This window comes from Rhynchophorus ferrugineus, unplaced genomic scaffold (assembly GCF_030347505.1).
Source record: "Rhynchophorus ferrugineus isolate W39M unplaced genomic scaffold, kcgeb_rfMv2 rfM9, whole genome shotgun sequence".
Classification (NCBI taxonomy): domain Eukaryota; kingdom Metazoa; phylum Arthropoda; class Insecta; order Coleoptera; family Curculionidae; genus Rhynchophorus; species Rhynchophorus ferrugineus.
In genome coordinates this window covers 3,005,277-3,028,341 of record NW_027472588.1, presented here as the reverse complement: position 1 = coordinate 3,028,341, position 23,065 = coordinate 3,005,277, and the positions used below count along the sequence as shown (strand labels likewise).

The following is a 23,065-nucleotide window of genomic DNA, read 5'->3' as shown; positions in this document are numbered from 1 at the left end:
TTATCAATGTTATTGTACGGGCATCTCTTGTAAAAAAAAAATAGGAACGTATTGCTTGATTTAAGAGCAATGAAATAAAACACAAGTAATGGGAATGCCATATAGTATATTGGGAATGTGCAAACAATATGTTTTATTTTCCAATTATTACAGCGTGTGATGAATACATTTTAAAAATTCGTTAAGTATAATCATTGATCCGCTCCCTTTAAGCTGTAACAGAGCAGCACGTTATACCTACTCCATTTAAGGAAAATATATAGTGTAAAATAATGTTTTCAACTTGCAAAAAACAATAGTTACACGAACCAAAAAAAAAACAAAAAAATCAACATGAGATATAAATAAAATGTTTCAAAAAAGTATAAATAAAAGCGTAGTTAAAATATCACAACAGAAAGTACATTTTGAGAAGCGTAATAGGCTCTACATGGTCAGAGACGGGTAGAAATTTAAGAAACGACGAACAATACCTTCCTTTTCTTGAGCTTATATCTACGTATAAGTATATATTTATCGACCTAGTATTTTTTACTCCTACATAAAACAGTATACGCGAATGCTTACGACTATGGTTTTCAGCTAAATGTATCCGTAAAAAAATCCATGCAATTAATAAGTATCCTCACTCTTACGCAGCTGAAGCTGTAGTATGAAAAGCGAAAGTTACGAGGTCGGTCTTAGACCGAGGACAATTTAGCGATAAAACTTGACTTCAGTTTCGACGCAATCCTTGAACAGCTCGTTAAATTCCGTCAGATCGTCGCCCACGGTAGAAATGACTTGGTTCACTTCGCTTACGCACTTCGATTCCATGGTCTGAAGGAGTTCTTGGACACCTTTGCTTTCGGCGTTCTGATGCAAGGTGTAGAGCGAATGGGGAGTCTAAAAAGAATCATAAGATTAGCCTTTTAAGCGAGTGCGGAGGCGCATCCGCCAAAATGTAAACAAATCCATTTGAGTTTGCGATGTTGCCAGATTTTTTAATAGTATTTACCTATGGGGAATATAATATAAAATCACGTTGAATTTGACCAACGCAAATAACAAAATAGTTAAAGTCTACATTTCAGGCTACAAGACTCACATATAATAAAATAATAATTAAACTTATTAATAGACTGATAAAATTAATTCATTACATTAAGGGGGTATTCTAACAGGTAAATGTTTTAATCTGACCTCTCTTGGCTATTCATAAAAACAAAAAAGGCATAGCAGTACAAGGTAAATATTTGGCACCAGTCTGTCCATCCAACAAAACAACCAACGCACGTCATCAACATGTGTGACGTCAGGGCGTCGCGATGTTGCCTCATTAATATCACTAATGTTTCGAAGAAATTTGTAGACATTTGACAACAATGTCGACCAGTATCAACACAAAGGAAGGTTTAATGACATAAAGTGACAAATGTCCGAGCTTAAAATGAATTTTACATTTGTACAAACTGCATGTGACAGAATATTCATGTGCATTGGCTCTTTTATTGGAAGGACTTGCATATAGAATGACCCGTGACTTACCTCATTATCTGGACAGATGGTGTGCTTCGAAATGGTGACGCTATTCGTAAATATAAATGGTTTAAAAACGGACCTTGAGGGATCTGGTGTTGCCGTGAACCAGTGAACACTGGGCCTGGTGGAGCTCAGAACAGACACCTCAAAATAAACTCTCACTGATTCAAACAAAAAATAATAAAATTACGGTAAAATACCTGACTAGCGGCGGTAGGACAATTATCACTGGTTCCCCTGCATATTCCAGAATCCTTGTCACGGAGAATGTTGAACATATCCATTTCCTTAAAGTCATTTGAAGCAGTGTATTTTTTCAGCAGAGCATTGCCATTGTTATAACGCTCACTACCTGGTTTGCTGTCTCCACTAAATATTTCACTGAAGTTGAACTCACCCTAAAAACCCGCTATATATAGATCACCCATTGATAATGACAAGCAATAACTTACATTGCCATCCCAGAGGTTATTGGTCTTGGCATATTCTTCTATATTCTCTGACTTTTTATCAATTTTAGTGGTAATACTTAAAATATTTGAAATATTTCTGTAACCACCTGAAAAACGCCATTAACCTAAGAAATAAAAAAATAACAAAAATTACTTGTAATTTTTTCGGCGACCCAATGTTTTCCTGAAGTCTCTAAAACCCATGCACTGGTAGTGTCAGCGATTATGAATGAATTATGATAACAAAAACCCTCATCTGTTTTAGAACAAGGCCCACCCTGACCGTGTTTTTCCAATAAGGTGGTGATGACTTCCAGAGCCTCATCTGCATTGGAACTTCTTTCCAAACCTAATCTGTTATTTGAAGATTACTGTTAGTATAAGATGTAGATAAATATTATAAAAAAAACAAGGTCAGTACCTAACCAGATCCATTCCAAGCAGCCTTTTTACTTTAGGATCCGCTTCTGGCGTGGAATCAAAGGTCCATACAGCTTCATTTCCTATTGCGACACCGCATTCATTCACGCCCATTTCTGCGCCCCACATCCAATTTGGTTTGCTTAACATGACGGCTTTAGTTTCATCCACTGGGTCAATCTCTATATAAGTACACTAAAAAAACACACAACTACTACGTGTCTTTTATGTCTTGTATAATATATGTTACTGTTTTACCTTGGTTGGGCCAGTAGCCTTAGTTGCTGGTACATATATAACTTCTTGAACTTCCCCTTGGGGCCTATCGGAGTTCTTACCAAAAACGACTCCATGTTGACTAAATGGAGGAAGCACCACAAAAGTATCACAAGACTGCGGTCTAGCCATTCTGAATATACAATGGCAATGGTTAAAAAAAGAGAAAGGCTCTTGATATACCTACTTACTTTTTGTAGAAAAGGCTGCTCTGCCACTGACGTGGTTATAGAAAATAGATGCACTGATAAATTTATACGCCTTGTAAATACTTTAAAAAATGAATATATGGAAAAATATTAAGGCTACAGCGTTAATATATCTGTTTATCCAAAGAAAATTCTTGTGCAGCAACTATAGTGGTTTTTTTTGACAAGTGTCATTACGTGTGACACCTTGACATATATATCCGTTGATTTATTAGTTAAAGACTGTTATATTGGAGGAATTAATTATAGTTCACTTACAATATTTGATTAGTAACATATCTATTCCTAAATTATTTCTCTATATGTTCAAAAAAATGTATTTTATTTCCTATGTTTAGGCAACTACAATTACATAAAATCTACGATGCCAAAGTTAAAAATATTTCCTTGTTTCCGGGATATCTTATTCGTTTTGCCTTCTTGATCGGTTAAAAAACAGAATACAAAGATTCCTTGATCGATGGCGAGATCTGGCAACGCGCATGATCATTCAAAATTTAACCCACTGTTCTGCTGACATAAGCAGGCAGTTTTAAGTTTTTTAGTCCAGTGTGTGAGGTTGGCGTTGCAGGTACTGTAGGGGTTGTTTAGGAAAAAGAATAGCTACGAATATGGCCCTGTTTCGTATGTCCACGTCTCGGCTAGCCGAATCATCAGTAAGTATATTAATCACGATTAATTACCTGTAAGCGCCAATTTTCTGTTAAGATATTTTGAATGAAAATTAAGACCCTCGCGCCTTTGCGAGGGTGAAATAATGACAAGCGTGTGTATACTTGGGTGAATGAAAAATGATCCGAGGGATGAAAACACCCTCCCGCTCTATGGATTCCTCTGGCCTGGCATTGTAGTTACGTAAGGAGAGGGAAATAGTTTTTTAGGTTAACAGGGCAGGTTTCATTAAATTTACCTGTAAAATTCCATCTGTATAATGTTCCCATCAAGGTCGGTACACTTTGTTATGTAAAAGCTACGTAGCGTTTTGAGATACACACCTTTCATGATAGAGAGAAGATTTTATTTAGTTTTTTTTGGCGCGATCCCTTTTTAATTCATAGCTTACCGTCATTTTACTTATTCATAAGTCGTCGAACGAATAATTGGCGTGCAATTAACATAAGACTAAAGCCCTGGTATCGTGGCTTATTCGATTTTTTCGATAATTTCCATTTTCTCTATTATTTCGCGATTAGATCACGTTAGTTGGTGCGTAACACTTATCTGCCGTGACCTTGTTGAGTTAAAAAATTTTGACCTACAGCTAGCTCCGAGAGTCTTTTCGTCCGAATTTGTAAAAGTTCATGTTATCGGACAGTTGTTTGTCCATGTTGGGTCGATATCTTACGGATAAAAACGCACGATATTCTTGTGTGGTAACGGAGACTGTCTTCTGATAAGTTTGGTCGTCGAAACGCCCCAACATATGTTAACCATGCGGTTTCGAGTTCATCCATTTACTAGCTCTCCATATCGCGCAGTGCCATTTGAATCAACAGAGTGTTTGTTTACTGTTATTCGATTGTTTTGTTGCCTGTTTCTATGGTCACTGTCTTAGAACCAAAGCCTACTTGTTACAACAATGTTAAATGGCTTATCTCGTTGCGCTATAGTTTTTTTTTCGTTCTTCTGCCTCTCGAGTGCAATCTCGAGTGAGCGGATAATCGAAATAATAACGAAAAACAAAATATTTGTTCATGTTTATTAAGGTTTTGAAGTACTCTTGTAGTTATCTCGAGTAAATTTACCCAAATTTTGCGACATAATAGTTTTTAATTAGGGAATACCGTGTTAGATTGACGTTTCGTTTCAATTGTCTTGTTCGTTTTATGGGTCTTTTGGGTTGTTGATTTATTGCATGTTGATAAAGGCTCAGGTAAAAACTGACGATTTCTTAGCGAGGGATTTGGTTATACGTGGAGAAAATTTATTTTGAACAAGCATATCAATATATTTTAAAAGGAGTTTTATTGGTGTTTCATTTGATTAAAAAGAACGGTTGTATGTCATTGTCGGTAATTCATTTGTTTATTTTTCAATAACTTAATAATGTCTTAAATTTATTTGAAATAAATGGGAGGCTTTTGTGTCACCAGTCCTTGTATGGTATTGTTTAAATAAAATAATTTATGGTGCTCGTCATCATCATACATCAGAGATAATATTTTTTATATTTGAACACCTTCTTTCATTTTATTTCTGTCACTCATGTATTGTTTACTGGTGAACAATCAAGTTTATTATCTTAGTCATGTGTCACTTGATTTACTTGAAGCATATCGTTTCTCAGAAGTGCAACAGCGTAGGAAAACTAAGCCTAGGGAAAAATATTGCGGTTTTTTCATAATTTTATCATTCATTTTAGTCGACATAATAGGATTTCTTGAAACCGTGCTAAATAGAGCGAGGGAAATCGGTTTACTAGACTTTTGGCGCCAAATCTAATAGCGTTTTGGTAGACGATACACAGGAAATTCATTCATTATATTCCTGATTTGGTTGAAACTTTTTTTTAAAATTAATTATGTCGCAAGGATCGCTGTTCATTTGTTATCTTTGCGTTATCGCCAGTCAGTAGTTTTAGTAGCAATTAAAAGGCGATTTAATCTAATAGATATGTTAATTATCGACATACGAGGCGTATTATTTCGTGGAAAGACGCAAAAAAAACGACGGGCCTGAGTTTGTCGTTGTAATTTCGATTAATTAGCAGGTTTTTTAGCAGTTCGATACCATTACTGTTAACCAGATCGAAGCTGGCGTGTGTTCTTTCAATTTTCGCCCGATTATGATGATGTATACGTGCTCGCCAACAATATCGAGTGCTTTTTAGGTGCTCGAGTCTTATCACTGGTTATGCAACGCCGAATATTTCGTTGCTCGTCATCATGGTCCCCGTTGTCGTGTGATAACGATATGTGGTTCGTGTGAAATTCTGAGAAGTCCGCGAATCTTTGAACCGGGGGCCTGCTGGATTTGTTTTCCAAGCTTCGATAGATCCCTGTCTCTCTGGTTGTGTAATTGTTTGGAATCCCTGACCGACGCGTACTAAAAATAGTGTACTGTGGTGGCGTCAATTCTGCCATGGGATGTTTTTCGTCAAGCTAAGTCGCGCGTATATTTTCGATGTAGAACATTGAAATAAAATTTAGTTATTCTGACTGATACACCTACTGCCGTAGTTTTTTACAATGTTGAATAAAACGAATAACTGTAACTTATAGCCAAAGTCCTAATTAGATTTTATTTACATTTTGGTTCATGAAAACTGAGCTTGGTCGTCAGCTAGTTTGAATCATATTTTATCTGATTTTAATAACACTCACCTCTGACCCTCTGATGCACTCTTATGGATAGATTACGTTCAAATTTAGCAGCAGTAATATTTTCACCAAAATAGGAACCCCCAAATCTTCAAGCGAGCTGTGTTTCTTTATTCACGTGAAGGACGCTGAGTCATATTTATATGTGCTTTTACGTTCGCAAAGTCAACTATGCCTAAAAAACAGAGCAACCCTTACAAAACAGAGCTCCTACCAATACAACATTGGTAACATCCAAAATGGCTGTTGTAGTTCATTGGATCGTATCTCTGGATTGCTTGTAAATGGCAACGTTGCAAAATCAGGCGGAAACTACCAAAGTTTACCGAATACCGCTTAGGATTCACTAGAAATAGCCATTGCTATAAGGAACGATAGTGATTGATAGTTTGGTGCTTCTGCGAATGAGCGAATATATATGTCTATACAAAGTTTTTTTGTACATACATCATCATTATGTTTAATGTATTACCTGCCGCAATTTATAAATTCGTTTTAGAATCAGACAATAGTTTGCTTCTCATTTTATTCTAGTTAAAAAGAGACACAATGTTGTCTAATTAGTTCGAACACGTAACCGAATGAGCCTGTCAAAAGTCGTCGGGTTGACAGACGTATGCAAAATTTCTGAAAGCAATAGCGATAAGAGGTTATAACTCTAACCTATAAACTATTGTGTCTGTATAATTAACTGTAGTTTTTAGATGTACTATAATGTTAAAATAAATTATATTTGATTACATTTTTGTTCAATTATTTTATTTAGTTTAGAATTTTGTCGTATGTCAGAAGCACTAGTGATTTACTATCTTTTATATGCTTTTACTGTCTTCTTCATTATAAATGTGGTATTGTGTGTTAATATTGAGTAAAATGACAGTGTAAAGGACACTAGGATCAAGCCACTGGGGTCACTAGTGACTTCTAATTACTTGAAATTTTAAATTATTTCTCATCTTTATATTTATTTCAATAATGTCACTTATAATTAAATATTATTTATAAGATCCATCAGTAGGGTATCAGGATTACCAGTGGATTTATTGTACTTCAGATCTTTCTGTATTTAAATTTTCTGATTTTTAAACATTGAGTGAATTTTAATCAGTGCTGTGTTTACACTACGTTTTACATTCTGCTATGATGATGACATTTAAATGTCTTTATCAGCCCATAAAACAGCTATATCTCCGAAAATAATCTGAATTTATTCATAAATCCTTAATAGGTTAGCCGTGAAAATTCGAAAAATTCGATGTTTTTACATTTCTAGACTATATTCGTTATTTCTTAGAATAGCCCCTTAATATCGGACCGCCTCAGCGTATACAGTAAATTGCTTGGAATTTTCCCGCCGTGTTCATTGAAGTTTCTAGGCCAAGGTCGATATAATAGTCGCCCCCCATGGAGATTTCATTGGCCCTCAAGAAGCAAAAAGAACAATGATGAAACACAATTATTTGCGGTCCGCTTTCGTTAGCAGGAATCGCGCTAACGACAACTTTCTTTATTGGGACGACAAAAAGCACCGCGTGATCATAAACACTTATCTCGTTCATCGGCGAGCAGCATAAACGAATTAATATCATCACCAGACAGTGACACTCGACAGAGGTCTTCGAAAAAAGCCGGTGACCCGGTGAAAATCGAGAGATCTACTCGCGGACTTCGGCCGGTCGGATTCTCGCTGCCATTGTTCGCAATTGTCAACGTGCGTCAGCGTTACGACGGATGTCTGCGCGTGTCCTTGACGTTTTATTATCGCTAGACTTATTTAAAAAGTCCTTACGTAACGCGCTCACGGCCTAGGAGACTTAACGGATTTAGTTGGATGTACGGAATCGAGTCGGTCGTGAATATTTTTCAAAGAACATTTAAATTATTCATGCTACGGGGCGCCAGGTTGATTAACCTCATCAATTGACACCTGGAATTTATATCACCATTAACGCCGCATTCATTTGTATTGATCTGGCACGGGACGGAAGCAAGTTGGCCATGTCTTCCAATGACCTTGATGACCAGTTTGAATCCTGTTAGTATTAATCATAAAGATGGGCCAGGAATTGTTCCTGTGATATTTACTAGGTCTTTTACATCTCCGTTCTACGCCGTCTTCTTCATTAAGATATCCTTGCAAGGCCGTCTAGAGCATCGTCAATTATTTAGCTCTAGAAAAATAAAAGTTATACAGCGAAATATAGTTCACACGTATTATTTTTGGTTAAAAAGTTTTCTTCCTTAGTTAAAATTTGAGTCCTGGTTTGTTTTCTAACAGGTCAGTTGAAAAGTCCCCGGCCTACCATAGTAAAACACATTTTTTTGGCAAAATTAGTTTTTTTCAATCAACATAATTCCCTTCAAGGGTGATACACTGATTAGAGCGACCTTCCAACTTTTCGATACTATTTTTGTCGTACGATTTGACCTTTGCTTCAAAATAGGCCTCAGTTTCGTCGATCACCTCTTCATTCGATGAAAATTTCTTCCCAACGAGCATTATTTTGAGATCTGAGAACAAGAAATAGTCGCCGGGGGCCAGATTTGGAGAATACGGTTGGACGAGGAAGCAATTCGAAGCCTAATTCATAGATTTTTGACACGGTGCATTGTCTTGGTGAAGCAGCACTTTCTTTTTCTTCAAATGTTGTCGTTTTTCGGCTATTTCGTCCTTCAAACGGTCCAATAACACTATGTAATAGTCGCTGTTGATGGCCCTTCCTTTTTCAAGGTAGTCAATGAAAATTATTCCATGAACACCCCAAAATACAAACGCCATAACCTGCCAGCCGACTGCTGCATTTTCCCACGCTTTGGAGCGGGTTCATCGTGTGCAGTCCACTCGGATGACTGTAGATTGGACTTCGCCGTGAAATGATGGGGCGGTGTTTCATCCATTGTCACATATCGATGCAAAAACTCGGGTTTATTACGCTTGATCATCTTCAAACACTGCTGCGAATCATCAACTCGTTGTTTTTGGTCAAAAGTGTGCTCGCGCGACACCCACTTTGTACAGACCTCTCTCATACCCAAATATTCGTGAATGATATGATGCACACGTTCAGTTGATATCTTCAGAGTGTCTGCTATTTCATTCAGTTATAATTTAGGGTCATTCGAAATCATTTTGTGGATTTTTTAATGTTTTCGTTGGTGACAACCTCTTTTCGGCGTCCACTGCGTTCACCGGCTTCGATGCTCATTTCACCACGTCTAAATTTAGCATACCAATCCTTGACGGTTGATTTTCCTGGGGCAGTATCCGGAAACTCAACTGTATTTTTCGCTTCAAATAGCGATATTTGATGTTATATTTGCGGATTATCGCTGTGATTACACACATAGATTTACTAAGGAACCTAGAATAATGATTTGTCGTATTTTAGATTGTCATTTGATTGCACACAAATTTAGCATAGAGTGGGTTTTGGTCAGTGTGGGCTTATTTCTCGTTTTGTACGTCACTGCGATCACTAGTGATGCACTATCTTTTCGATATTCCTATTTTATTGATATTTGAAATTGTCTTTCATAACGTAATGAATAATGCATGTATGAATTATAAGTGCATAATTAATTCATTACATAATAAGTGCATTATGGACGTGGTATTGTATGTTAATGTAGGGTCTAATAGCAGTTTAAAAGACACTAGGATCACCAAGGCACCTGTACGACTAGTGATCCACTACTTTTTAGATACATTCCTATGGCACTAGGGTCACTAGTGATTCATTATATTTCACATTCTATCTTGAAATGTATAAGTATGGATTATATGCACATTATGAGTGCAGTTTATATGTTAATGTTAACTATAATGGCAAAATATAAGATACATTCCTATGGCACTAGGATCACTAGTGATTCATCGTACTTCAGATCTTTCTGTATTCAAATTTGAGGATCTTTAAATATAGTGTGAATTTTTGGCAATGCTGTGTTTCTGGTTTTGTAAGTCACTATGATCAGTAGTAATCCACTATCTGGTAATAGTAATATATAAGATTATATACTCAGGCTGACATTTTCTTGCGGAGGGAGATATTTTAGATCATTGATATATGAGAAATGAAGGTGTATCTTAACATATTTTTTTGTTTTACAGAAATGCGTTCCACAGTTCTCGTACATCTTGAGACAGCTCACTGACGGTTCGACGGACCTCAAGGCCATCCTGGCCGCCAAGATCCCCAAGGAACAGGAACGCATCAAGACCTTCCGTAAGGCCCATGGCGCCACCAAAGTGGGCGACGTCACCGTGGACATGGTAAGTCCGAAACAAACGAAAAACGTCGCCTCGACCGACCTCGTTCTACACGTACGTCTGTTCTACACACGATGTCAATGGGAAGAGGGGGCGTGTCAAGATAAATGTTTTTTTTTTCTGAACTCTCGATGTATTCAATTGACGTAAACGCCGACGTCATTAAAAAGTTGTTATCGTTCGGCATTTATTTACAGAAACAGATAATTACATTATCTGTAAGTGTTGTCGGTAGAGTTTATTATATTCACAAAACACAGAGTACAGAAGGAAATCTCCCACTCATCAATCGTGAAAAAGTTTACTTTTGTTTTTGCGCCAGAGGGCGCGACAGTCACCAATATGAATACTGGGAAATTTCAAATATACAATAATAACCATAATAGGGGAAAATAAAAATACAATAAAATTAATAAAATAGACTTTATTGGAATATGTCTGATTGTTGCATTCTCTAATAAGATTGTATATGAAAATGGATGTAACAATAATTCTAGGTGATAACTGATCTCCTATCGGTACATTGTCAACTTAATATAACACAATATATTTTAAGTACTACTGATATTTCAAATAAATACTTCTTAAATACTATCGAATACAAAAAAGATATAATACAAAATTTATCAACTCTTACTATTTCTGTTTTCAACAAATATGAAAAATTTTGCATTATAAAAATAATTCACCTCAAATACTATATTTATTATGTTTAACATCTCTTGTTTTCCAACATTTTCTTTGATATATATTTATTATAAGTATATAATTTTGTACATTATCCATATAAGCTGAATTATATTTAGATGTAGCAATAAAAAAGGTTTCAATTTTTGCTTCTTGTAGGTATATCAACCTCCCTAATTCTCCGAAACAAACAACACTTAATTATTTTTAAATACATCTTCTTATTCAGGATGCTCCATTCATTGTATTAAAAAAACAAGCATTTGCTAGTATCAAATAAAGTGAAGATTTCTTCGTTTGCCAAGTTGTTTTGTTCTCAAATTTTTCTAGGTTATATCTATTATACTGGTAAATTTTGAATACATTTGGTGTCATTTGTCAGTGTTCAATTTGGAAAAATTTACAAAGTCTGTTTGTACTTACTTGTTATTTTCACAGATTCCCATTTTACTAACGTAGACAAATTGACTGCTGATGCCAATCTTGTAGACATGTTTTCATATGCAATTGGTATAGCAAAAAGATTTGTATATAAACACCTGTTATGTATTTAAATTGAATTATTAATGAAGAACTATTTAAATTACAAGTAAGAACTCCATATTTGGCCTTATAGTCAGCTTTCCTAGTATGCACACTACGAACCTATTAGGTCTTTTTTAAGTATTTAAAGTTCCTCTGATATAGAGCAGGATACCTTGGATAATATAACCTAGAACACAACACAGGTGTATAACCAAAATTTTAAAATATACTACCACTAGAAAATATTTAAATATTATAGGAAATATTACAGAATATATCTGATTATCAAAATTTTCCAAAAACCCACTATTTCTTCTATCAAATAAACGGAAATTTGGATACTTCGGAGTTATTTCCTAAAATTAATTACGTCAAATGTCATTCATTTTGCTTTATACCTATAGGCCATCAAGCGACAAAAAATATTAAAACCGTAACAACTATTAAGGTCTCCTTCTAAATTCTCTATATTTTGTGACTGTATATGTTTCGAGACCCGATAAGTATTTTCATTGTCGATGTACATAGATAATAGATGGCGCCCTGTCTATAAACTTTTATTGTGTTAAGGCGCCAGAAAACCACGATGCTCAATTGTCAGTTAACTAGTTTAAAAATAACTAAACAAAAACGGATGATGCTATAGTTTCCTAGATGTTATATCTCCAGTAGGAAAGTTCAAATTCCGAAGTGTTATGCATAAAAAAAGTAATTGGAAAAAAGCAAACTGTTTACATAATGTCTGCTTGTTTTTAAACAAATTCGGATATGAATGAATTATTTAATTAGATAACCAAAGATTTATTTAAACAACTAGTGATTATATAATCCTCATTTATTTTAATGTCCTTTTATGGTGCCCTACTAATTTTCAAGGCATTTCTGTTTATTTACGTTTTCTTACGAGATAAACAATGTTTGGTTTGTTACTCTAATATTTGTGTATTTTTCTGAATATCGAACATTATTTACACCCGGTCTGTTAGTCGAATAACAATATTTGGAGTTCATATTCAAAATAGATTTATTAAAATAAAAATGCAATATAATAAATATTTATTCGATTTTTGCTCGATAATTTAAAACGTCGATGGCGAGTTGAATGGACATTTTAAAATTAGGGTCATTGAATTCACGGCTTGCTTACTAAAGTCACTTACGATGCAGATTGATGACGTTCGTTTGTTTTTATAACATTACGATATTCAAATGTCTAATAGAAGATAGGTGTCAAGTGTGTTGGATGATTCATTCATTCAAAAATAACGTAAATATTTTGTTTTGTTGTTCACATATATAGTGGTTCTTGCATTTTTGTTATTGTAGTAGGTCTTGGATTGATGGTGATTTGTGAGTTAGAAACTGAGTCTACTTAAAATTACGAAATTATTTGATTAAATTATCCGTTATTTTAGTCATCGTATTTTTCCAACTGTGGTGGTGAATACATTGCTTTCAACCGTAACTAGAATCGAAACTATTATATCTACGGTAAATACCCATACCTAACGCACTGTCACTGTTTATATAAGAGTATCCGAAAAACATTTTAAACGCTTCGCAGAATATTAGTGTGATTCCCAACATTTTGTTCTGTTTTTTAAGCGCTAATAAAATACTGGTTCTTCACTATCTGCTGGCCTTCCAGTAATTCTTCCCTTTCAGTAATCGTTACACTAGAGATCTTTTCATATTATTTATTATTTCTTTGTAATGTTTATATATAATCTGTAGTAATACCCATAAATGTCACTCGTTTGTCATAATTGTCGACTTTCCGGTAATGTCACTTTAGACACCGGGCAATTGGCTGAAATAATTTAGTTTATCTTGAATGGCGATCGCGTCCAAGCCCGCTAGATTGGTTTGACCGTGACAGCATAAAGATGCAGTTTTTATGAGTCGTTTTTTTTCTACTTTTGTGACTGACATTTTTTTATTGGCAGTTCTAAGCAAATTATAAATAATAATCCCGACTATTTACGACGCTGTAATTCATACTGTCACGGCATCATAATCCACAGTCTGCGTAGGAACTGTACGACTGACTTATTTATTAACTTGATATATTGGTTATATATATTGGGATTAATCAAGAGTTTAACGTGTAAATTTTTAGAGTTTTTAAAAGATAGTTGGATTTAGGCTTGAATGCGGAATATTATTTATCGATTATTTATCGTTTGTTAGTAGGAAGCTCAGGTCTGAGCTGTATGGAGGACTTATCTTAGCTGAAATGTATGAAATTTTGCATTATCATGGAGGTTATGCAAAGTGATAATTAATTTGTGAGGATGCACGTTGTTAGATGCTGAATAGAGATCTGCTTCAATGTTTGCACTGTTACTAAAGATGTAGGGGTGGCCTGGTATTGTCATAGCCTGCTTCGATCATTTTATTTCTTGGCAGTTTGAGTTCAATCAATGGTTGGGATAAGTTCCGGGCAGTCATTATGGGTCATACCTTTCCAACATCAAACATTTCGCACCACCTTCCTTGACATCAATACGGGAATTGCAATCGTTCACGAAACTTTTTTAGGCTTCCATAACCATCCTTTTTGCTCTTTTTGCGTCGCCCATGGTCTTTGATTGCAAAAATGAGTTAACCTTGAATTGCTTCAGCATTAATTCATAAATGGTAACTCTAACCATTGCTTAATTCATGTGGAACCCAAGTATAGAACTTAGTTTGGAATCCAGTCTTACGTAAATGGTTCAGAATTGTTTTATAGTTAAAATATGTCAGAAAATGACTTTCTGGAGTCTTACTGAATAAGCGAATGACCCTGTCTTAAAATCAGTAATCTTCTATTGACTATTAGCTTTCAAACGTGTCATGGTATGGTTTCGTTGAGTAAGTATTATCAGAGATATGCGATTTTCCCACAATAAAACAAATACTATAAGATGATTAGAATAACTCGAAAAGTTTTAAAGATCCTGAAACTTTATCGCAACGCCATCTACCGGGCCCGGTTGTGAATCTAAACCATTCTTTAATGTACAACACACCGAACAAATTTTATCAAAAATGTATGTTGTAAAACCGGTGAAAACATACATGGAAACGTCAAAATGGGAGGTGCTACCGTATCCTTCTATTTTTCCTTCTAATTCTAATTACCACTTGTTCAGACATATGACTCGTGACATGTCTGAGCAACGCTTAACTTCTTATGAAGTTATCACAAAAAATGGGTCGATCCGTGTATAGCATCAAAAGATACATCGTTCTTTCGAGATGGAGTCCATAAATTGTCCGAAAGATAGGAAAAAGTAGCGACTATCGATGGACAATACTTTGAATAAAATACACTGTACCTATTTTTCACAATAAGGCTTTAAATTAAAAAAAAATCCTTTAATACGAATTTGTGGGTTTAATATATAAAGATATTTTGCATAGTACTAACTCAAATAATAACTGTTTCTCCTTTTTCAGATGTACGGCGGCATGAGAGGCATCAAGGGCATGATCTGGGAGCCCTCCGTGCTGGACCCCGATGAGGGTATCCGCTTCAGAGGACTGTCCATCCCCGAGTGCCAAGCTCAACTGCCCAAGGCACCTGGCGGCGCCGAGCCTCTACCCGAAGGTCTGTTCTGGTTGCTGATCACCGGAGACGTCCCCACCGACGCGCAGGTAAAACGATACGCCACGCGATCCACCACCGGTCGTAAACAGGAAAAAACCGTTTAATACCCGAGAGCCGACTTCACCACGCGATTCGCTTACCAGCAGAAAAAAAATAAAATCTTATTTTCTCGTGAAAAATAACGCACGAACTTGGAACTTTGCCCTGATGCAGTCGGCCCAGTCCAGATCAAAACAGAAACAGCGATAACGGCTTATTTCTGTTCTTCTTTTTTTAAATTTAATTTGAAATCAATAATAATCGTCGTTTCTCGTAAACAATTCGGTGAAAAATTATTCGGTTGCGTAAGCGACAGCTTCTATCGTCTAGCAAGAAGTGTGCCAGATAGCGAAAAAAAAGTGAATGTCAGATGGCGCAAGGTCTCGGCTGAATAGTGAGCTATGAGAAAGTAGTAGAGTTGGCCTTGGCACGTTCGACTTTCTTCTCTTCGTTCTAAAATCAATTTTATAACTTCTGATGTCTCTTTAACTATACTATATAACAAGTAAATATGTAACGATTGAAACAAGTTATTGTTTCAGAATAGTTTCACTCAATTTAGCTGCACTCATTTTAGTTCATGTGTAATGTAATTCAGATTACAGCTGCCCAAAAAAAGAGACAATCCTTGCTAATTTTGGGCTAATAACAATCAATATAACAACAAAATGTATGCTATCTACAGTTTATCTGTTTAAAGGAATACGATAAATATTAATTACATGCTCTAACGGTACTTAACAGTACTCAATGATTCAATGACAGCATTCTAAATTCTACAGAGAAACGATCAAATTTTCCATTAGAGCAATAGTATCACAATTTAAAATATTCAAACTTCTAAATTGTATGTATTTTGACAATTTAACAGGTGTGCTAATAAAACTAAAACTGTTCTAAATATAAGAAGGTCACTACTATCTTTAAAACTATCGTTAATGAATACTTTTTACATAAAAATAGTAATAACCCACTAAGAATATTACCAAAAAATCTACAGACATACCTAATAATATATTTTTATTTAGACCTCTCCATAGTTTTTTGTCTGAAAGAGAATGATAAATATTCATAGCTTATACTAACAATACTTACAGTGAGATAGATCATTATTCAATGATATTGAGATTCTAAATTGTTCAGAAAAAAAACATCACATGGTTGAATTTGCAGAGAATGAAATAAATTCTCTATTATAAAAATGGTATCACAGTTTACATCTTTTTGATAAAAAGATTACTTGAATATCTAAAACTATAACTAACGAATACTGAATATATTAATTGAGCGGATAATATATGAAAATAGTATTCTATACAATATACAATTCTATAAACATGAATAATAATGTTATTTTTCCTCAGACCACCGCCATTTCTAAACAATGGGCAGAAAGAGCAGAACTACCCCCACATGTTGTCAATCTTCTGAACAATTTGCCCACCAGTGTTCATCCGATGACTCAGCTGTCTGCAGCCATCACCGTACTCAATAGCGAGAGCAAATTCGCCAAGGCCTACCAGAGCGGCGTCCACAAGTCCAAATATTGGGAGTACGTCTATGAAGATTCCATGGACCTTATTGCCAAATTGCCGGTCATCGCCGCCACCATCTACAGAAACACCTACAAAGAAGGATCAGGTCCGTTTAACCGTTTGATTCTCACTCAGACCAAATATAACGTTTTTTCGAATCCTAATAGGTATCGGCGCCATCGACTGCTCCAAAGATTGGTCCTACAACTTCTCGCAGATGTTGGGATTCGACGAACCCCAATTCATCGAACTGATGAGATTGTACCTGACCATCCACAGCGACCACGAGGGTGGTAACGTATCCGCCCACACCACCCACTTGGTCGGTTCCGCCCTCAGCGACCCCTACCTGTCCTTTGCCGCCGGTATGAATGGTTTGGCAGGACCCCTCCATGGTCTGGCCAACCAAGAGGTCAGTCCTCGAATTGCCCCTTTCACTCTCCGTTTCTAACGCTTTCTTTATTCTTCAGGTACTGATTTGGTTGATGAAGCTTCGCGAACAAGTTGGTGACAAGTACACCGAGGCCCAATTGAAGGACTTCATCTGGAAGACGCTCAAATCCGGACAGGTGGTTCCCGGTTACGGACACGCCGTGTTGAGAAAGACGGATCCCCGTTACGCCTGCCAGAGAGAGTTTGCCTTGAAGCATTTGCCTGAAGATCCTCTATTCAAGGTATTGTTAAATTATTGGTCAAATCTAGATTTCTCGAAATTGTGTAGGTTTTTTTTTCGATAAAAGCGGATGAACGCTGAAAAGAAACGAAACACAAAATTGTTACAAACATTCAGAACTTCATTATTTATTTCTATCTCATCAGATAAAGAATAAACGAATAATGGAAACAAATGACTGTGCTTAAACACGATTTTCATCAAATTAACAAATCACACTCAAAAAGATAAAACAAATGATTGTGGGCAATGAAGAATTACGTGCACATTTCTTTCACGTCGGTTTTGTTGAATCAATGTGTAAATTAATGTAAATATTTTTAAGAATAATGAATAATATAAATACTTTTCAAATTTAAATTTGTCAGGCTCATAACATATAACAATTTTGAATATTTGTTTTAATCAATCTTTTGTTTGTAATGCAAAATCAACTTCTGAATAGGTATGAACTATATGGCGGCAGTACATAAACCATTTTCCTGTTTTTTGTAGCACTTTTAGATAGACTGAAACAAAACCTATACACACAAAAAAGAATATAGTTAAAATACGTGAACCCGTAGTTTGTTTCAAAACAAACAAAAAATGGCCTGTAGGTGAAAAATTAGCCATAGAAAGTGTTATCCTAAAATCAATAATAGATCTTGTTCCTTCAATCATTTAGAAAATTCATCAACTTCTTGAGACTCACAAATAAACTAATGCTTAAGATGATATATGCGATAGAAATCATTGTTAGAATATTACTAATAGCATTGTATTTTTTTCCAGTTGGTATCTGATATCTACAAGGTAGTACCACCAATCCTCACTGAATTGGGCAAGGTCAAGAACCCATGGCCCAATGTAGACGCTCATTCCGGCGTCCTTTTACAGGTTTGTTTCGTCTGTATCAACATATACACCTGGTTAATGTATTTTTCTTTCTAGTATTATGGACTGAGAGAGATGAACTACTACACCGTGTTGTTCGGAGTGTCCAGAGCCCTGGGAGTGCTGGCCGCCCTCGTCTGGGACAGAGCCCTCGGCCTGCCCATCGAGAGGCCCAAGTCCCTGTCCACCGACGGTCTGATGGCCTCCCTCAAGTACAAATAAACATTCAATTCTTACCAGTTTACGTCGCATCGTTACCCGCGTGATCGTTAGACTGACTAGGTGGTTCAAATCGTTCTGGCTATACTTTTTTCCAACCCCAACCTCTCGGATGTTTAGTTCATCGGTCGCGTCACCTATTTTATTTATTTATTCGATACGTCAAGGGACACGCTGTACATTTTTTCGTTGTCGTCGTCGTCGGACGGGGGGTGCGCGTTTTGTACAGGTCTCCACCGCCCCCCTCCGTTAGGTTTTTCATCGTTGTAACTTACGTGTGACCCGTAGGTTGCAAGGTTCGTAATGTTGTAAGTATTTTCAAACGTGTACAGTTATTTCTTTTGTAAATTAAACTTTGTGACCTGTATTTAGGAATCAATAAAGAAGACAATACTTATTTGTAAAAGAACGAAACGCGGTGCTGGTTTCAATTAATCATTCCCTATTCCTCATCCTTTTTCCTGGGACTGTGACATCATCAATAAACAGTGAACATGTTCAAATAATTAAAATTCATTTTTCCAAAAAATGGGGACTGCAACCTTCAGTTTTATTACATTTGTGTTGGATAAGGAACAAATGAATAATGGGAACAAATGAATAATGGGAACAAATGACTGTGTGCAAAAGCTATAAAAATAGAGGAACACTAGGCTGAATGTATCACTATTGAAAGATAGTATCTTGAGGGAAGTTGAATTTTGTTTGAAAGTAGTTTTATTATGATAGTTCCGGGACTTATTCAGCGATGTTATGTATGTAAACAAAATCATTTTGTTTGAAATTTAAATTATTGAACAAAATTTGATCATTTACATTTATTACATCAATTACTGTCGAAATTTAGAGTCTCGCATGAGGGGACATTCTCAACACTTGGTAATGTCTTGGGACTACTCCTGTATATGCTTTATACTGCTGATATCCTAACAACATAAGAAACAGTACTTGGAACATTTGCCGACGACACAGCTATCATGGCAAAAGATATATCTACGTAAGGCTGAAGAATTACGAGTAGCAGTCAATAAGATCTAGCTAATTGACTAGAGACTGGAAAATATAGCTTAATAACTCCAAATCTGTCCATGTTAATTTTGCGTTCTTTCGAAACGATAAAAATCTAATTATATCACTTGACGGATGCCCGATTCCTCAAACAGAATCAGCTAAATAGCTGTTAGACAAAAACAGAGGAGGTTAAGCAAAGTCAAATTGGTTAATCAGAAGATACCCTCAGCTTGATCTAAAATCAGAAAGATTAGTTTATCAAGCAATCATAGAATGATTTGGTTGCACTAAAACATCAAACCAACGGGTAATCCAACGTAGCCAAAACAAAATTCTACATTTCATTACTAATGCTTATCGCTACGAAATCAAGTGGATATAAAAACATGAAGTAAGGGTACTAAATTACAGCAACGTGGAAGCAATACAGCTACTGGACAACAACACGTTGGAAATTAGAAGATTTAAGCGAACCAAAGGACACAAATTTGTATGTGTATTACACTTATACTATTCTTAGCTTAAGTAGTTTAGTTTTATTTTAATTTGGGAAATATATACTGATGTATTAATCCCATAAACTCGCCTTGCTCGTCTATTAATGCAAATACAACAGAAGAGTAGTAATAAATTAATTTGTAAATTGTGCTAACCATTTCGAACGTAAGATAATCGTGTAATAAGAAAGAATGTAATTAATAAAAAAATTACGTCAATTAAAGTAAATTAGTTTCGATAAAAAGGGAAAATTTGATGATTGTTTAATCATAGATATATTAAAGTTCTTAGTCGAAACAAGTGAATGTGGGCAAATAAATTACTGTAAAATTACAGAGCTATGTTATCGTTTTAAAATATTCAAATTGTTCTACAAATCCATTTCTAAACATAATTTTTTCCTCGCATAAAACACGTCAAATATAGGTTAAATAGGTGTTTTTGAAATCAAACTACAGAGTAACGAATTGTTTTTTTTTTCGAGGAAAGGAATTTATGGTGACGATTTCTTTTTCAGGTATATGCAGAGTTCTGATGTCTGTATGGTGAAGTAAATCCGCGGAAAATTCGAATCTTTAACAAGAGACGCCTGTATTATTTAAACTGTAATATGATAAGAGAATGTTCTAATAAATTAATATTTTTTATAGGATTAAATTACTGGATGTATGTTTAGGAATAAAATCAAAATATCGTTATCATTGTTTTTATTTGTACAAATACATTTAGTAAACATTTATTATATACATATGAAAAGATTATTTACTATAGTGAAGTGGTTCTGCGGGAGGGTAAGGAAATAGCTCTGAATCATCATTATTTTGTATCGGCTCAGCCGGTGGGTAAGGAAAACTTTCTTCCGCGTTTGGAATTTCGATTCGAGGATAGGGATATGATGATTCAATGACATTATTTGATCCAGCAGCTGAGTAGGGAAAGAATGATAGTACTGGCTGTGGTTTAGTTGATGGAGAGTAGATAGTATTGATTACTGGAGATTCAGCTGCTGGATAAGGGAATGATGCTATTGCTGGTTTTGTTTCAATTGATGGAGGCGATACTATATATTGATAGTTAATAGTTTTTGGTGGTAACTGAGGTTGTGGAGTAATATGGACTACTGGAGATTCAGCTGCTGGGTATGGAAATGATGGTGGCTTTGTCTCGATTGATGGGGATGAAACAGAATATTGATAATTAATAGTTTTTGGTGGTGACTGAGGGTGGGGAGTAGTACTGACTACTGCAGACTCAGCAGCAGGATACGGAAATGATGCTATTACTGGTTTTATATGTGTTGATGGGGATGAAACAGAATATTGATAATTAGTAGTTTTTGGTGGTGACTGAGGGTGGGGAGTAGTACTGACTACTGCAGACTCAGCAGCAGGATACGGAAATGATGCTATTACTGGCTTTATATGTGTTGATGGGGATGAAACAGAATATTGATAATTAGTAGTTTTTTGTGGTGACTGAGGGTGGGGAGTAGTACTGACTACTGGATATTCAGCTGCTGGATACGGAAATGATGCTATTACTGGTTTTATTTGAATTGATGGGGATGAAACAGAATATTGATAATTAGTAGTTTTTGGTGGTGACTGATGGTGGGGTGTAGTACTGACTACTGGAGATTCAGCAGCAGGATACGGAAATGATGCTATTACTGGTTTTATCTGTGTTGATGGGGATGAAACAGAATATTGATAATTAGTAGTTTTTTGTGGTGACTGAGGGTGAGGAGTAGTACTGACTACTGGAGATTCAGCTGCTGGATAAGGAAATGATGATAATATCGGCTTTGTTTGAGTTGATGGGGACGATATAGAATATTGATAATCACTATTTTGTGGTGGTGATTGAGGGGGTTGAGCAGCGCTGATTACTGAAGATCCAGCCGATGGATAAGGAAATGAGGTAGCTGGTAAATTAATGGGAATTATTACATGTTCTCTGTTTGGTACGGTGCTTGAATAAGGGAAATAATAATAAGGAACTACCGGCTTTGATTGTTGGATAGTAATAACGTTTTGGGACCTTCCATGTGGGAACGACGCTGAGTAGTCGATAACCGGAGCCGTGTCGGTATCCAGCTTTGGTTCGGCGGCTGGGTAAGGGAACGACGTCATTGATTCTGATGGATGATTGGATAACTCTTTGGTATCAATTGATTTTGATTCAGTTGGTGGATACGAATATATATATTGGGATGTAACAGATTGTGGCGAAGACTCGATTTTTTCTATTTTAGATTCAGCAGGTGGGTATGGAAAACTGGCCGAATCGGTGACTTTAATTTGTTCTGGTGAGTTTGGTGATGCATTAGAAATACCTGCATTAGAATTTTTCGGGGCACCGACAACTATTGGTACAATAGGTTCTGCTGGTGGGTAAGGAAACGATGGAACATCCTCACCATTAGTCGGTGACGGAATCTTTGGTTCAGCTGGTGGATATGGATAAGATTCCGGGTCTCCGTTGTTCCCAGTAACTATTGGTACAATAGGTTCTGCTGGAGGGTAAGGAAACGATGGAATATCTTCACTGCTAGTCAGTGTTGGAATCTTTGGTTCAGCTGGTGGATATGGATAAGATTCCGGGTCTCCGTTATTCCCGGTAAGATCATCCCTAGGTTCTGCGGGTGGATATGGGTATAATTCATCGCAATTAACCATAAACCCCAATAACGCCAAACATACCAGAGTTCTCAAAGTTACTTTGAACTGAAAAATCGAAATTAGTACCGTATGACAAATCTATGTTGCTTATTATCTTACCATGATTGTTCTGTAGGTGAATGTTGTTCGTCAATAAAACTTAATTGTTAAAGCGTTGCTTTTAAATATAGCTGGCCCTTTCGAAAACCCATGTATAGAACTTGTTTCTTAATTGATTATAAATGCACCTAAATGATGGAATAATTAAAACTGCGGTGA

General features: G+C 35.9%; 3 protein-coding genes and 1 long non-coding RNA gene across 4 annotated transcripts; 2 read left to right on the top strand and 2 right to left on the bottom strand.

Annotated features, from left to right (window-relative positions):
• Positions 1 to 89: 89 nt before the first annotated feature.
• On the bottom strand, positions 90 to 3,064 carry LOC143202531 (secernin-2). The gene is made up of 8 exons (XM_076414137.1): positions 2,861 to 3,064; positions 2,652 to 2,802; positions 2,395 to 2,588; positions 2,128 to 2,327; positions 1,974 to 2,080; positions 1,722 to 1,919; positions 1,528 to 1,665; positions 90 to 885 (listed from the first exon to the last, which is right to left on the bottom strand). The coding sequence occupies exons 2-8, from the start codon at positions 2,799 to 2,801 to the stop codon at positions 697 to 699; spliced, it is 1,176 nt and encodes a 391-aa protein (XP_076270252.1). The 5' UTR covers position 2,802; positions 2,861 to 3,064; the 3' UTR covers positions 90 to 696.
• A 309-nt stretch (positions 3,065 to 3,373) lies between these two features.
• LOC143202528 (putative citrate synthase 2, mitochondrial) lies at positions 3,374 to 19,031 on the top strand. Its single transcript, XM_076414132.1, has 8 exons — positions 3,374 to 3,534; positions 10,310 to 10,471; positions 15,125 to 15,322; positions 16,679 to 16,955; positions 17,017 to 17,261; positions 17,320 to 17,523; positions 18,297 to 18,401; positions 18,456 to 19,031. The coding sequence occupies exons 1-8, from the start codon at positions 3,490 to 3,492 to the stop codon at positions 18,618 to 18,620; spliced, it is 1,401 nt and encodes a 466-aa protein (XP_076270247.1). The 5' UTR covers positions 3,374 to 3,489; the 3' UTR covers positions 18,621 to 19,031.
• Positions 19,032 to 19,990: 959 nt separating this feature from the next.
• LOC143202551 (uncharacterized) lies at positions 19,991 to 20,824 on the top strand. The gene is made up of 2 exons (XR_013007184.1): positions 19,991 to 20,118; positions 20,644 to 20,824. It is a non-coding gene; the product is annotated as an uncharacterized LOC143202551 (long non-coding RNA).
• On the bottom strand, positions 20,819 to 23,034 carry LOC143202521 (uncharacterized). Its single transcript, XM_076414124.1, has 2 exons — positions 22,907 to 23,034; positions 20,819 to 22,852 (listed from the first exon to the last, which is right to left on the bottom strand). The coding sequence occupies exons 1-2, from the start codon at positions 22,907 to 22,909 to the stop codon at positions 20,885 to 20,887; spliced, it is 1,971 nt and encodes a 656-aa protein (XP_076270239.1). The 5' UTR covers positions 22,910 to 23,034; the 3' UTR covers positions 20,819 to 20,884.
• Positions 23,035 to 23,065: the final 31 nt, after the last annotated feature.